At 37.2% G+C, this 15,228-nt stretch overlaps 1 protein-coding gene across 3 annotated transcripts in view; it reads left to right on the plus strand.

Moving 5' to 3' along the window:
- The window catches only part of LOC102222332 (rho GTPase-activating protein 21-like), a 36,478-nt gene that overhangs the window by 1,699 nt on the left and 19,551 nt on the right, over positions 1-15,228 (plus strand). The window contains exons 2-7 of one of the 3 annotated variants that reach the window (XM_023335213.1): positions 127-318; positions 8,103-8,285; positions 8,400-8,421; positions 10,669-10,761; positions 11,008-11,086; positions 11,161-11,215. In XM_023335213.1, coding sequence (XP_023190981.1) covers positions 247-318; positions 8,103-8,285; positions 8,400-8,421; positions 10,669-10,761; positions 11,008-11,086; positions 11,161-11,215 — 504 coding nt within the window. In that variant the 5' untranslated portion in view covers positions 127-246. Of the gene's footprint in view, positions 1-126; positions 319-8,102; positions 8,286-8,399; positions 8,422-10,668; positions 10,762-11,007; positions 11,087-11,160; positions 11,216-14,429; positions 15,153-15,228 lie in introns of those variants that run through there. The other 2 variants (XM_023335214.1, XM_023335215.1) reach the window with 2 other exon arrangements.

The following is a 15,228-nucleotide window of genomic DNA, read 5'->3' on the forward strand; positions in this document are numbered from 1 at the left end:
ACTGGGAACCAGTCCATTCTGGGTCTCAGATAGTGTGGCTTGTCAGAACTGCACAGTGGATTCTTAAGTTTAAAGTTTAATAAATTAAACAAAAATACTTAACCTTGTAATATGTTTCTATAACAGATGGACTAGGAGAGCTAGCCGCCATGGAGGTATAAATCCAAACAGGACATCTTTTCTTGGATTTTGCGGGAGCTTTTCAATGTGGGCGTTTACGGACAGCAACATTTCCATTGAAGTTGAATGATGGCATCACGTTGGGCTCCCACTTTTGAAGAAGATGAGCGGCAACAAGCAAGATCTTCGTTTTGTGAGGTGAGAGCAGTTACCGTTAGAAACTTATAATATATTGGTGCTAACATTAGTATTGATGGTTTGATTTTCGTGGATGCAAATTTTGCTTTGAATTATTTTTGATCCTGTAAGATGTTTTTGCTGTTTATCTCAATACTGATTATTTACTCTAGTTTCATAATTGTGTGGTGTTACATTGGGACAGAGCATGGAAAGAACATAATTTTGGGACTAAAGACCTTTATGAAAACTGAAAAGTTAGAATAATAAAAAAAGACATTTTGAGGCTTAACACCCAAAATTAAAACTACCCCTTAAAGCACTGATGCAGCGCAATTACTTACAAATATATCATCAATACAAATGATTTGTGTGCATTATTCATTTCTCAAAGGACAGATTGGAGTGCATTAATTGTTGCCTAATAGATTCAAAGCATTTTTATGCTAGCATAATATTCAACCAGTTGGACAGAGTTTCGCAGCAGCAGATGTTCACGCCGGACCCAAATAACATTACCCAAATTGCTAAAGGTCACAGAGCGTAGGAAGAGGGGAAAGAAGATAATGGACATAAATCGTAACTGCCTTCTTCATCGCAATATTTACAAGATTTTCCAATATCATGTAGCCCTACAAAGCACTCCTACAAAAAACTAGACATGACTACAAGTTTGTTACTAAATTAGTCTGCAGTGTAGATTGACACATTGAAAAGAAGTACTATAATTAGATTAAAAATGTATTTAAGCTTATGATTTATGGAGTTAGGCGGACAAAACGACAGTGCAGCTGCTTGTTTAAGCCTCAGATTTTGAAGATGTAGCCCCAGTAATACCAGACAGGGACACCATCTGCTCCTCTAAAAGTGTCACCTGCTTCAGATTTTCATATTGTGGTGAATATCCTGGTCGCTGGTCTGGTAAGTAAGTCACAGATTTTTGAGAGACTTGGTTCTTACACCCAGTTGCAGACAGAATACTGCTGTCAATGAACTGAAAATGTTAAGTTTCATAATAGCAGACCCCATCACACAAATGGAGTAGGCATAATTAAGCATCTTTCAGAATGCAGGGGTTAGCTCTGTAATGGCGTGAAGACAAACCCTTAGTTCAATCTGAGGAAATCCTCTTTTTAGTCGTCTGTCTAATCAAACTACCGCCTTAACCAGCTCATGCTAGTTTTGATCTGGAAAATCCCCTGGAACTTTTGTTTCAGGGGAAGTTTTGAAAATTAAAATATTGGATGAAATAAATCAAGAATTTTCCAAGGAGTAGACTAATTTACAAATATGTCTTGGAAATGAAATGTGATAGAAATCAGTCAGAATAGGTTCTGACATGCCTCCCCCCCCTAGAAAGCATGTTTTTGCCTGAGCTGTAAACAAGGAGTAAGAAACGTGGTGTCTCAACAAAGCATTGCTCAGTTTGGAAGTTCTCAGGAGCTAACTTTGTTAACATAATGAAGGTCCTAACAAAATCACAAATTCATTATGTTGGCTCACAAAAAAAATATCTGACTGCTTTCCCATACTAGCTCAGTTTGGTCGACTTTCTAAAGTTGAGAGTTTTCATGCTCTCATTTCATTTTGAAAAAGATTTTAAAAAATATTATTTTTGATTTGTATCAGAAGCATTTGTTGAGGAATTTGTCTTGTTTTCCTCTTTTCTTTTTCCCTGGGAAAAAAAACAACAACTGACATTAAGGGTCTGTCTGGCTTATCAGCTGAATAGTGCGTGGTATTTAAACAAAGCACACAGATCTTCAGATTAGGTGCTGATAAAACTGCTACTGTTTGGATATCTCTATTTTTTTTATGCTGCTTTATTATATTTACTATATCAAGCTGACTTTTAGGATTCAACTGGAACTTTTAATTGTTCATAATCAGCTTTTTTCATATTGAGTTATACCTACTTTTCCTTTTCCAGTAGAACAATAGAAATATGCAGCGACTTAAATTGATTCTTGTAGATTAGGAAGTCCAAATCCATATTTAGAGCTGTAGGAGGGATATTGACCTCCCCCTGCCCTCAATCTCGTCCCAGCAATCTTAGCTTCATTAAATCTCATTGTTTGTCTCATTTAGGATGGCTGTCTTTTACAGAAGAGTCTGTGCAGGCAACGCATGGCTAACTGATGGCAATCGGAAGGGCAAATTTACCCTCAATTGGATAGAAGAAGTCTGTTACTTCCTGTTGTGTTAAGGTTGTGTCTGCAGTGTCTCTGGAGAAAACAGAAGAGATGGCCTGGGTGATTCAGTTTTTCCTTATTGTGCCAACTCTTTGAAGTAAAACACTTGCCTGTGATGTATTCCCTCCTGGTGTAGATAACTCATGAAATCTTAAATGGTGAGTCATTAGTGACAAACTAAGCAGAAAGAGCTGACACAGCAAGTCACTAATAAACAGTCACAGCCAATTTGGTTGGTTGCAATAACATTTTTTTTTTTTTTACCAACCAAGGTTTCAGGTCAAGATATAAGTTGGTCATTTACAATATTTTTGTAAATGTTGTGATGCTATGGAATAGCATGAGTTCCAATTTAGAATTACACGTAGTAATTTATTACTTTTGCAAAAACCAATGTAGGCTGATGTTAGTTTAATTAACATAATCTTTTTACCAGAAGTTGACTTTTTTTTTTAGTACCCGTGTGTCTAATATAATATTTTAATTTTAATCTAATTATAAAGTACATGGAAAGCCAGAGTTCCACCTTACATTGTTTATATTATAGTGTTAGAGTTTGTCTTTTAATTAGTCTACAGTGATAACTTTTGTTTAGTTATCACTGTGTCCAGCCTGCATGACAAATAAAAAAATGGAAGAATATCCAGATTTTGTAATAAATGTGTGATTTTCCCAGCTCTGCTAGAGGCCAGGAACAAGTATCCCAAAGATGAAACGTATAATTTCCCATCTGGTGTTCCAACAACAAGAACTAACATGTCTTCAGCTTTATCTAACCTCACCAGCACCTTGTTGCCTTCTCATGTGCGACACAACTTAGGATGAATGGTTGATCAACCGTTCATGGTAATTCTGTGCAAAATCTCTTGTTTCAGACATAGGTAGTTTATAGTAGATATGGACAGAGAGGCTAAACCAAAGCTGTGTGCTGGAACAAATAGATGACACTTTCATGTTGATATGAATCAAATCCGTCTGTAAATGTTACTGAGAGATGCGGGAGCTGGTGGCCTTGAACAGATAAGGCGAGCACAGCATGCTCCTCAGGTCATTTGACAGAAGTTGGTGTGTTTGGCACAGTTTCTGTGCTTTTCACTGCTTTCACACCACTGCTTACATTTGCTGAATAGTTTTAACCTTTATGGATCTACACAGATTTTGGCTGTTTTTGGATATTTTAAATTTTGCCTCTATGTACCATATTAGAAAAATGTTTAATATCTGTGTTTGGTATTCGTTTATTCAAAACATGTCCAACATAGTGATTTTTTTTTCCTTAAATTACTTAAAACAAAATACCATTTATTTAATTTTTTTGTAATGTAGTGGTCTTTAAAACAAACTGTCCAGGACTACGTGGAGAGCTCCACTGCTTGTAAAGAGTGAAAATGTGACAAAAATCATTTGTAAAACTGAAGGTAATAATACTGTATAAAATATTTCTGCTCATATAGAAAGGTGAAAATTTAAGTCCTTAAATAACACCTAAAAAAATAATCACATCCGTGTCTTTGAAGTGAATATTTGAGTTTGTCGATCTATGTTAAGATAAAAGGATAAACACTGACACCTTGTTTTATTTGTCATTTTTATGGCAGGTTCCCCACTTGATCCAAATAGATCAGTATCGGATGATTTGACCACTTTTTATATTTTTATAAAATGCCAAAAAAAAAAAAAAAAGCATAAACATATACAAAGAGAAATGCAACACCTTCTTGTCTTATCCTACGTTTGGAGTAATATTTTTGTATGGTCACTATAACTCCTTTTTTTATATGGTATGTTAGGGTCAAACGAAAACTGGGCGAAACTATGTGCTAAATTTGGATCACACTGTAGTGAGCAATGGATCTTAATGGTTAGATCACTTAAAGTAATGATTTGCACAGATGTCAAGCATTTCAAGTCAAAAATTTGTGGCAATTTAGTAAATTACGTACAATTCCTGACGTACTGTACGGAAATGTTAGACCTGCAGGACTTAGTCTACTTGATACCTTCAGTGGGACTTCTGGTTTTATTGTAAATACAAATAAATTAGTGTGGTTTAGAACTACTAACAATAAAAGTCCCAAGTCCTGTCATTGCTGTATAGGACACGTGTAGCATGAATAATGCTTCTGACCTTGTCTGGAGCTCCAAGGCTGATACGTCAAGGACCTGCTGCTTTGCCCTCCATATCATTATCCTCGGCTTTTCACAGCATGGTGCTCGGTTTAACTGGGATGTGGCGTAGAATTTAGCAGCCAACAGAGAACCAAGTTTCCCCACATTTTGAGGTTGTGGTATTTTCAGGTCTGATGTCATGTGATGTGATAATGTGTCATTGAATAACATCAACAGAACTTTTGTGTGCAGAAGGATTGTAGGGCTTTAAATTAAGGGTGAAATGGAAATTGTGTTCTTGTCAGGTTGCCCTGTATTTGGGTACTAAAATGTGTGGCGTATAAACAGCTGTGTATGTTCAGTAAATCATCCAATTCTTAGAAGTGGCTTTGATGTGGTTGGTTTCCCTCAATCTCAGCCTTTACAGTCTTTCTTTAAATGGCTGCATGTGGTGAGGAATTAGCTTGGAACATTAAGCATTTGACGAAGATTGTAAACTTCTGTAAAGTTCTTTTAAATGTACAGTACCGCCAACAGTTAACCCATCATTCCTTCATTATTGTTCAGGCAAGCTATGAAAACAGCCCAGTTTATTAACATGTAGTCCTTAAGACTTTACAATACATATTTAAAACAGCAGCTCTAATGTCCTCTGTTTTAACCAAGGGGACATGTGATGTTTTTAAAAATTGTCAAACTAACAAAGATGTCTGATTGTCCAGCCTACCAGGTTGTTTTAACCTCAGCATTCATGCACTTAAAAAAATGTCATACAGAGACAAAAAACGCATGTTCTAAATTTTCATGATTAAGTTACCACTACTAACCATGCTAATCCTGCTAAACATCATTGTAGGAGACTAAAGGAAGTTTAAATGTGTAACTCCTGTCATCATTTTACCTTTATTCTGTCCAGTGATTCCTCTGTTATACACGTCTCGGTGTTGTTGCCTCTGCTTTTAATATAAATATTTAACTAACGTGAGAAGCTAGAAAATGGTATTTTAAACGCTTGTTGTTCTACTTGTTGTAATTCCCAAAGAGAAATTGAAAGTCACAGCTTTACAAGAACTGGAGGTCTGTAATTGTTGCACTCTAATTCAAACATGAAAACTTGTTTTTAGAGAATCACCTAAAATTGAGAGTTTCGTCTGCAGTTTTTTCCTGGAAGTACAAAGAATGGATTCACTAGAAGGTGTGTTTATTGTGAAGTGGCACCGACCCTGACATAGAGCAGATCACTTTTCATTTTCAGGAGACATCCAGCTGAGGGACAAATGTTCTCCCGGCTGCCTCACCCAGCACAAATATCATTCTGGCATTCTAGTGATTCATGAATGACTGAGAGGCATTCACTTGTGGACAGGAAAGGAGAGGTGTGTCCTTTTGATGTTTGAGTTCCTTTTACTCATTTCTGTAGCAAGTCAGCTTTTTGTCAAATTTTCCTTTGACCTCTTCCCACGCCGTCTCAGCCTGCTCTTTCAGGTTTTCTCAGGGGACCAGTCAGTTCTCTAACTAAAGCCGTGGTACTTTATTTCGGTTAAACACAAGAGGAAACCACGGGAGAAATGCAGGTCTGGAATTTATTGACCTGGAATGTCACAACAGTATTAACTGTGCAAGTGGCAATGCTAACACCGCAAGGCATGTGTCTGCGAGGAGGCCCACTGCCCCTGTCTGTCCGCATCTAAAGATCAGAGGAGTGGAAATTACCCTCTGCACTTCCTTCTGAGTCTGATCTAGTATTGTAGGTCCTGCGTACCCTGGAGACGTGTTGGGCATTGATGTAGGCATTTCTGACAACCTGCTGATTTATAGCCCTCACCACAAGTACTACTTTAAGGATGAATTTCAGTGTTTGTCTACTGTCTTAAGGACACTCGGGGATCCAACAGGCACAAGCTTAAATCTGAAAGTGACAGAGTTGCTGAATAGACAAAGCTTGTTTATACACAGTAAAACCTGTTTTGCTAGTTGCATCAAAACACACAAATGTCAGCTGCACCTGCAGGTCTTTTTTCCCAGCCCACTTAGCAGAACAGTTGTTTCTTATTCAGAGGCATGCACATTTGAGCGCCTTCATATATACTTTATAGCAAAACTTGCCACTTCTGGTGTGCTTTGGATTAAAGGGTTTGTTCCCTTTATCAAAAGTTTGCTGCTGAAAAGCAGAAATACTGCAAGATCTGAGTTAGGCTGCAACAAGCTTATTAAAACCTGCTTTGACACGGCACACACCTCCAGGCACAAACTATATTTGCATTAACTCAGTAAGTGTGAGAAGTAAGGTTCTCTTTTTATTAAGTTTCTGCACGCAAACTGTTCCTTTTCAATGTGCTTGACTTATTCTCTGCTTCCTGTTAGAGCTGGAACAGGTGGGAAACATATTTAGACTTATTTGCCTGAAACATGTTTGTACAGATTTTATATGTTCATAAGCAGGTAAACCTCTAGTAAAATCTTTGGTTGTGATCTACTCAGTTATTGCAGCATGTTGCACATTTTGGGGTTTGACATTTTACTCAAATATGTCAGCCACAGACAGAGATACAATTAATGCAAGCTCATCAAATTCCTCACATTGTGGGGAAAGGTCTGTCCCTCTGGGGTTGGGAAAAATGGTTGAAACTGGTTGGGGGTTGAGGAGGGAGTCTGCTTGTTTTTGGTTTAACATCTAAGATATCCCTGCACATATACTGTTGCAGGGAAATTTGAGTAAATTTGTTTCTGCTGCTACACATATGAAACAACAAAGGTGTGAGGCTATAAATATACTGTAAACACAGGAGTGTGTGTCCTTAAAACCTGGAGGCTGGGAACTAACTGTAAACATTACTCTTGTTGTTATTCCAAACTTACAATATATCCCGCTTAAAAATGAATTCTACTGTAACATTTGCTCCACTAACAATTCCACTTGCATGTGTTTTAATTATTTTCTTCAATGTTTTGTGATCTTGTATGCTCCTTTAATCTTTTTTTCTGCGTTCATTCATAATCAAGTATGAACATTTGATGGAGCAATTAAAATAAAAACAAAAAATATACTGATTAAGAGGAGAAGGGAGGGAAAAAAACCCCAAGATGAATATAATTGGATTTACCAAAAAAAAATTCTAAGAAGTTGCCTTATGGCTGATACGGTTCACCTGAAGCATGATGTAGCTTGTTTTTTTAGAGGATAGTTTCTATCTTGATTAGAAAACAACTACAACTTCAGCAAAGCAAATAGAAAAACTGACAATAGCATGTTCTATTGGTGTAAATGTATTTAAACAGAACGAGTTTGTTTGATTTCATTTAAAAAAGTGTTGCTAGCAGCTTTAGCACATAACAAATTAACAAGAAACAAGAAATATGTTTGTCCTGAAACTTCTTTTTTTATGGTAGTTTTGTTATCGGCTTTTAATCTTTTTAAGAGCTCTTAATTACAGAATAAAGTTGCTTTAAAAGATCAGAAAGATTTTATGCTCAATAATTTCTATGTCTTTCTTTTCTGTACAGAATGACTCTGCAGAGAGGCGAAGTTTGGCTGATTGTCCTGCAGTGCAGTACTCCACAGAAGAGGAGCCGTTCGCTTGGCCGAGGCCCAAAACCGTGCGCTTACGCCGCACATCCCTGGGGTTTGGGTTCACTTTGCGGCATTTCATCGTGTACCCACCAGAGTCGAGCCTGCACTGCTTCCCGGTAAATGTCGAGATTTTCTTTGATTTATTACTGTGAGTCAACAAAAATCCAGATGAACAAAATTATGTGGCCATAAGCACAACAGTCATGCTGAGTATCTTTGTGCGTTTACAGGAAGAAGATTGTGGGCGCAGAGGTAAGCAGAAAAACCCTTTAAACTTTCTGCACTGATTTATAACCAAGTCAGTGAATTGACTTCTAATGACGCTACAACCATCCACTGTGCTACAGTGTTTCTGTGCTACAGTGGCCAACTTCACATTGTTTTAGTTTATTTTTATTTTGTAAGACATTAAAATAAAATACTGAAAAAAAGAGCGGGTCTGAATTTTCCATGAATTTTTTGTGTTTGACCATGTTTCATCATTTTTATCTTAATCTAACAACTGAAGCATTAAACAGGCCCTCAGTAAGATGCTGGAGAAAGTAACAGAGGAACTAGAACGATCTAGGGGTGTGTGCAGTGTTACCCCTTCATCACGTGTTGCTGTGCACTGATGGTGATCTTGAAGTCAGTTGAAATTACTTGTTGTAATTCACAAGATGTCATGAAATACCACAAATAAAAAACTTTAGTATTAAGTGAAGTATACCATATGCCTGATGGTGATGCACCACAGCAAGAGATTCTATTTTCCCCATTCCAAGATACAAGTTGGTATGATTTTAATTTAAATTTGGGATATAGACAGAGGACAGGAGGATGGAAATTTCTTCTTTGAGCCCATGACTCATTTTTACACTGGAAATCTAAACGGTTCACTTGATGTCATGTTTGTTAGGCAGGCCTCACCAGTGACACAGTCATGAGTATTTTAGTTTTAGTTTATGTCCCTTTTCCTGGTAGATGTGTGTTTAGATATTCGTGTCCTGTAACTGTAAAGTCTTTCATTTATGCAGATAGCAGATTACAATTGACAGTTTCTTCCTTCTTTCACAATATCTTTTTTATTTTAACAATGTGGAAATGAGTTAAGCATTCTTTAGTCTGTTTAACATTTGCTTACTGGTAACTTCCTGATTTAACTTCTAACATAGCAAAATGTTGTATAAGTAGACAAGAATTATTTCCATGCTGAAAGGATACTTTCTACTCATTTTCTTTTCTTTAAAGGCAGGTATGTCTCATAAACTAATTACATCTTTACTAATAAGTCCTTTTGTCAGAGAAAGTTTTGTTTCTCTGGACAGCTGGACTTTTCGAGGGGGCAATTTATACTTCTGTTTGGGTTTCAATGTGAAAAAATCCATAAACATAGATTTATTTTTTAGGTGGTTGCACCCGAGCTGTGAAGAAGACATCAGTGTTTCATTATTTATATTTTTTGAGAATGAAGAAATAACATAAGAAGTTTGTCTTTTTCTGAATTATTTCTCCTTCATGTGATTTGTAGTGGCAAAGAGTCTGTTCACACATTAGTTCAAGAATAGCTTCCTTGAAGAAATGGAGCTGCAGCTCCAAATCACACCACCAGAGGGCTGTGTTTCTTCCAACTTTAGTTAATAGGAGACTTTTCTGTTTATTATGTAATGGGAATTCCCATGATATGATTCTTTGTGATTAATCTGTTGTGATTAAAGTGCCCAAAATAAGGTCACAAGTTTCTGTGGTTTGGAGCTTTAAAAAGCAGTGGGATCATTTGGTTCATCTTTAAGAGTCAAATAATGTGACTCTTTTAATAAGGTAACGGGTTTATAAGTTTGTTCTCCTCTTTATTTAAGTTATTGACTGTTGTATAAATTTTAAATGGCACATGCAGTCACAAACAATCAGGTGATCTCATCCTCTAGTTCACGTCAGCTGGACTTAGCGAGGTAGTGTGTGCTGACTCACCACCAGAATGTTAACTACTGGGGAAGTATTTTAGCCACTCTCTGGCTGTGCCCACAGCTATTTCTCAGTTTACAAGGAAAGAGTGGGAGGTGTGCAGCTGAGCACTCTGTCACTCTTCTCCCTTAGTTTCTTTTGCCCCACTCCTCCTTTCTTTCTTTTCTCCTTTTATTTCCGTGACCATGCAGCTGCTAGGAGACACAGGCAGCATGAGCAAACAGGTTTTTCTGTGTTTGGTCATTCTGATCTGCGTCCGTAAAAACCCCACAGATTGACTCTATTAATGACTCATTGTCTGTCTTAGCAGTAGACAAGAATTATCCCGAACAAATACCCAGTGCACCATCTTATTTTAGGTAGTAGTTTTCAACTAAACTGTGTTTGTTTTTGTTTTATTTCTTGCACATGAGGCATTTTTTTTTACATTTTGTTTTTGGTTTGATTTTTCTATTTTTCTATGCTATAATATAAAATAATAGGCACATTTAAATCATAATTTGTCAACATTTTAAGAAACTGGAATAATTAATTTTCATTTTTGTGTTTCCACAGGGAGGCAGAGAAATAGGTTAGAACCAATGGACACTATTTTTGTGAAACAAGTCAAGGAAGGGGGTCCTGCTCATGAAGCTGGCCTTTGTACAGGTAATACTCAATCAGCATTAACTATTTTCAGATTGTTTTTAAAAGTTTGTACATTTCCAGTCAAAGGCAGAAAGACTGTAAGTAGAGGAGTATTTTCATTGTACTGTTGCTGATCTGCTAATCAGCCAGAAGGTGTATAGTTTCTGCTGATTTTTATTCTGCTGATTTCCTGTTCATCTATTAAATGCTTTATTTACTTAGCACACTGCTTGCAAACCTTTGGATGAGACCTTTGTTGTTGAATAGGTGATCGAATAGTGAAGGTGAATGGAGCCAGCATAATCGGAAAAGCTTATTCTGAGGTGATAACTTTGATCCAAGACAGGTAAGATCCAAGACATTTATTTTGGTTTATTTTCGTAATTTTTCTGTTTAAAAACGCCCCTTTCCTTTTTTCAGTGGTGACGTTCTTGAGCTTTGTGTGATGCCAAAAGATGAGGACATACTGCAACTGGTAAGATTGAGTTTTTTTATCATATTTTAAAAGACTATGAAGAAAAAACTGTTTTTTACATTTCTAATAACTTCTGGTACATCCTGGAGCTGCTCTAGTTTTAAAGTGTTTATGTTGGGGCAGTAGTCATGAGATCCAGACATCCAGCCTGTCCCATCAGTACTCTCTATCTGGGCCTCCTAATCAGGCCATAAGAGACTTTCTGTCCTCCAGAACTGCAGCTGACACCAGTGCGGAAATGCCCTAAATTCACTGCTGGATGATGCATCACAAAAATACGCTTGGATGACATTAATATGAGATAAAATGTACACTCCAACTTGGTAGGTCTTAGGTTTTATGTTAAAGGTTTTATATATTTAATATGAATATATATCTGCAGAAAAGCACCAGAAATTTAGCAAGCTGCCTGACTTGGAAAATATTGTATTGTCCAAACTTTCCTCCTTCATTTTTTTTTTTTACCCTAGTTAATGAACTGCAGCATGTTGACAGATTTTTTTGTTTTGTTTTATCAAATAAAAACGGAGAAGGTCAAATTTTCTTAAAGAAACCAGGGATCAATTAGACCAGCATTTGATTTACTTTAGACAGACCAGAGTTTGTGTCCCTCGTTGATCCGGACCTTCTGTGGAGGCTTGAATACACTCAAGCAAACTTTGGTGCGGACCAAACAATTGGACCGAGAGCCACTTTTTGGGTTGATCTTGGTCCACTTCTGAACAAACTACAGGAAATGTACGCCCTTTTGGTCTTCATGAGCCACAGTTTGCTGGGAAATATGGTAAAAATGAGCCCTTGAGTGTTGCTAGCTCTACTGCTGCATGTACTGATTAAACTGAAATCATACCTGGTTGATGATGCAACATGTTGTTGGTCAGAACATGAAGACCATCTTATCTCTTTCAGCTTACTGCACACATTTGCAGACACCGTTCCAAAGTTAGAAATTATAACTGAAAGCCAGTGTTGTATGAGCTGCTCTCAACATTCAAAATGTTATTGCAGTTGTAAAAATTGCAAGAACATTTTGTAGAAATGCAGTAAACAGGATTTCCAAACCTGATTTTTTTCCTGGATCTGTGCTCTGTCCCGTCTCCGTCATTTCTGTCCAATGGGAGTAATTATTGTCACCTGCTCAGGTTTGTTTACGAGTTATAGTCCACTCGCAAGAAAAGTGCAGTGCGAAAGCAAACTGCACCAAAAACTGCTAGCGGGGAAAAAAAACAAAAAAACAACTCGGTTTTGAGTCTGGAGAGTCTATAACAAGCAAGCGGACTGTGATTAATATACCTTTACTTTTGCTAAGCAATATTGATTTACGTAAACATGTAGCAGTAATATAACGTAATTTTTTAAAGTAATTTATTTCTTTAAAACTGCCTTGCTGGCGTAAACCTTATCTGTTGATATCATTTTGTGTTATGTTTTACTTTGACAGAAATCTTTAAGCAGCGTTCTTAATGTTTTAAATTTCTACGCGCTTTTTTTTTCTGACACTTGGTTTCCCCAAGTGTCAGAGGGAAACCCTCTTACCTTAGCAGGCTTGAAATCTCATCATTAATCTTTTATGCATGCTGCAGGGAGCGGTAGGTAGCTACTATTGATTCTGCTAAATCAAGATGTTCTCATCTGTTCCATATCCAGAGTAAATCCATTGCAGATTCTTTTTGCACAGAAATCAATTTCTAAGAGCTTTTTATAGTCTGCTAGTGAGTTTTTGATTTGAACACTACAATAAAATTGAGAAGATATTTGCTCGACAGGTATTTGTCCCTGGAGATTTTTAAGGGCTACAATGAATACTTACTACTAACTGAACGCTCATCTACTCGGCACATGTAATGTGGTAATGATAAATATTTATTTGTGTATAAAGCACACATTCAATTATTTTCTATTCATTATTCTAAAATATTAGATATTGGAAATATTGTTACTTTATTTAATTCATTATCCAAATCTTTTACATTTAAATGATTGAATTCCTGAACACTAATTCCTAAGGGAAGTTGGGGGTTGTTTCTTTAAATAATCATTATACATTGTAATTTTATTTTGTTGTTGATCAATAAAATAAACAATAAAATAGCAAAACAATTATGATGCCATTAATTCAGGGAAAAAGCTATCCAAACCAACAAACCTTGGAGTTCTTTTTGGTCAGCTACGGTTTTCACCTTGTAACTTTGTCTTTCATGTTGCTGAATCATGAACTCTGACCCTCACTCAGTTAAGCGACACCTTCAGTGGTTTAGGTTTTGTTGTGATTCTTTCATAATCTCCTGAATGAGTCCATGCATTCTTGGAGTACATTTGGTTGATCATCTGCTCCTTTAAAGGTTTACTTCTGTTTCATGTTTTCTCTGTTTGTACTGTAAATAGTGGCCCTCCCCTTGGTTTGCTGGAGTCCCATAGCCTTAGAAATGGCTTTGTAACACTTTCTACACTAATAGATGTCAATAACTTTCTCATCTTTTCTTGAATTTCAAGATCTTGTCAGACACGATCTTTTTGATTCTAAGGATCTGGCAGTTATCAGGTGTGGGCTTGTCAAATTGAAGTCAGTTTTCCCAGTTAAAGTGAATCATGAATAGTAAATACATGATTTAATAAGATGATGCTCTTATATTTTCTTTCAGGATCAGGCTTTTGATAACTTTTCCCTTAATAAATGAAATAATATAGACTTAGACTGACTTTTATTGTCATTTTGCATGCACAGGGTGTATACAGAACGAAATTTCGTTGCATACGGCTCAGGACAGTGTTTTGAGTGTTTGATAAAAACCACAATTTATATTTACTCAGGTTGTGTTTGTTAGCTATTTGAATTTGTTTCATGATATGAAGCATTTAAGTGACAAAAAGCAAAAAAAAAAGGAAATTTGCAAGGGTGCGAGTACTTTTTCACAGCACTGTATATGAAAATTTCATTTTTCATTTTTAGTAAGTTAATTTTGTCCCATATCGAGTTCACTGCTACTCCACCCTCTTCCCTGAGAGTCCTCCTCCTGGTTTGCTTCTTTTTCTGTCTGTAGTCCACTCTCCTACACTGTGTGCTGTGATACCTCTCACCACATTGTTTCTCAGCCAATGAAAAACGGCAACACAAAAATATCTGTAGTGTACACAAGCAAACTATGATCTTTCTGCAAAAATCAGAGGATTATCGCAGATGCTAGCAGAGCGACACGACACTGTAGGCGGCAGCAAGCACTGAGAGCTTGGAGACGGACAGCAGTTGCTTAGCAAAGAGAGAGACTAGAACATTTATGGAGCAGAAAAGGGAGGGAATAGTTCGCTATATAGCAGAGGAAATAGTGAGCAGAGAAAACGGAGGGGAAAGCGTGAATGATGAGCTTAAACCAGAGGATGAAATCAGCTGACTGCTCTGTGTTTCAAACAGGTTGACGCTTAGTGAAAAGGAGGGAGGAGGAAGAAGTGGGAGGGGGAGCTGTACCATCACAGCTGAATGTATAATCAGCAGCTGCTGCTTCTGTCATGTGAGCAGTAGCAGGGAGGGAAAAAAAGAGAGAGAGGGCGACATAGACTGGAGACACCTTGTTCAGTTAGCGTAATATTCTGTTTGAAGATGGATGAAGCCATGGAGACCTAACAGCAGTATGGAAACCATGCTTCAGCTTCTGCCACCTCGACCAGGACAGAGTGTCACAGGCAGGTTGTAACGTGGCAACCCTTGATACATCTTTGCTTTCTCATCCTTGTATGCCGCCGCTGCAACACCAGTGTATTTTTAGCATGTCAATCCCAGGCTTTGCTATGGCTGATTCATCTTCTATGCTCTTGGAACCAGTTATTTTTCTTACAATATGTGCTTTCTGCTCTGCTGTCATCTTTTTCTCCCATGATTCCTCAATGCTCTCGTGTTCGTTTGCTGTAATGGCAGCCTTTTTCTAAAGAAACAACTAATCTGGTAAGAAAAGGGTACAATTGGTACCTGCCTCATGTCGTACCTACTGTATCATTTTGCATGTGTCATGCATGTCATC

This window comes from Xiphophorus maculatus, chromosome 6, assembly GCF_002775205.1.
Source record: "Xiphophorus maculatus strain JP 163 A chromosome 6, X_maculatus-5.0-male, whole genome shotgun sequence".
In the NCBI taxonomy this organism is placed as follows: domain Eukaryota; kingdom Metazoa; phylum Chordata; class Actinopteri; order Cyprinodontiformes; family Poeciliidae; genus Xiphophorus; species Xiphophorus maculatus.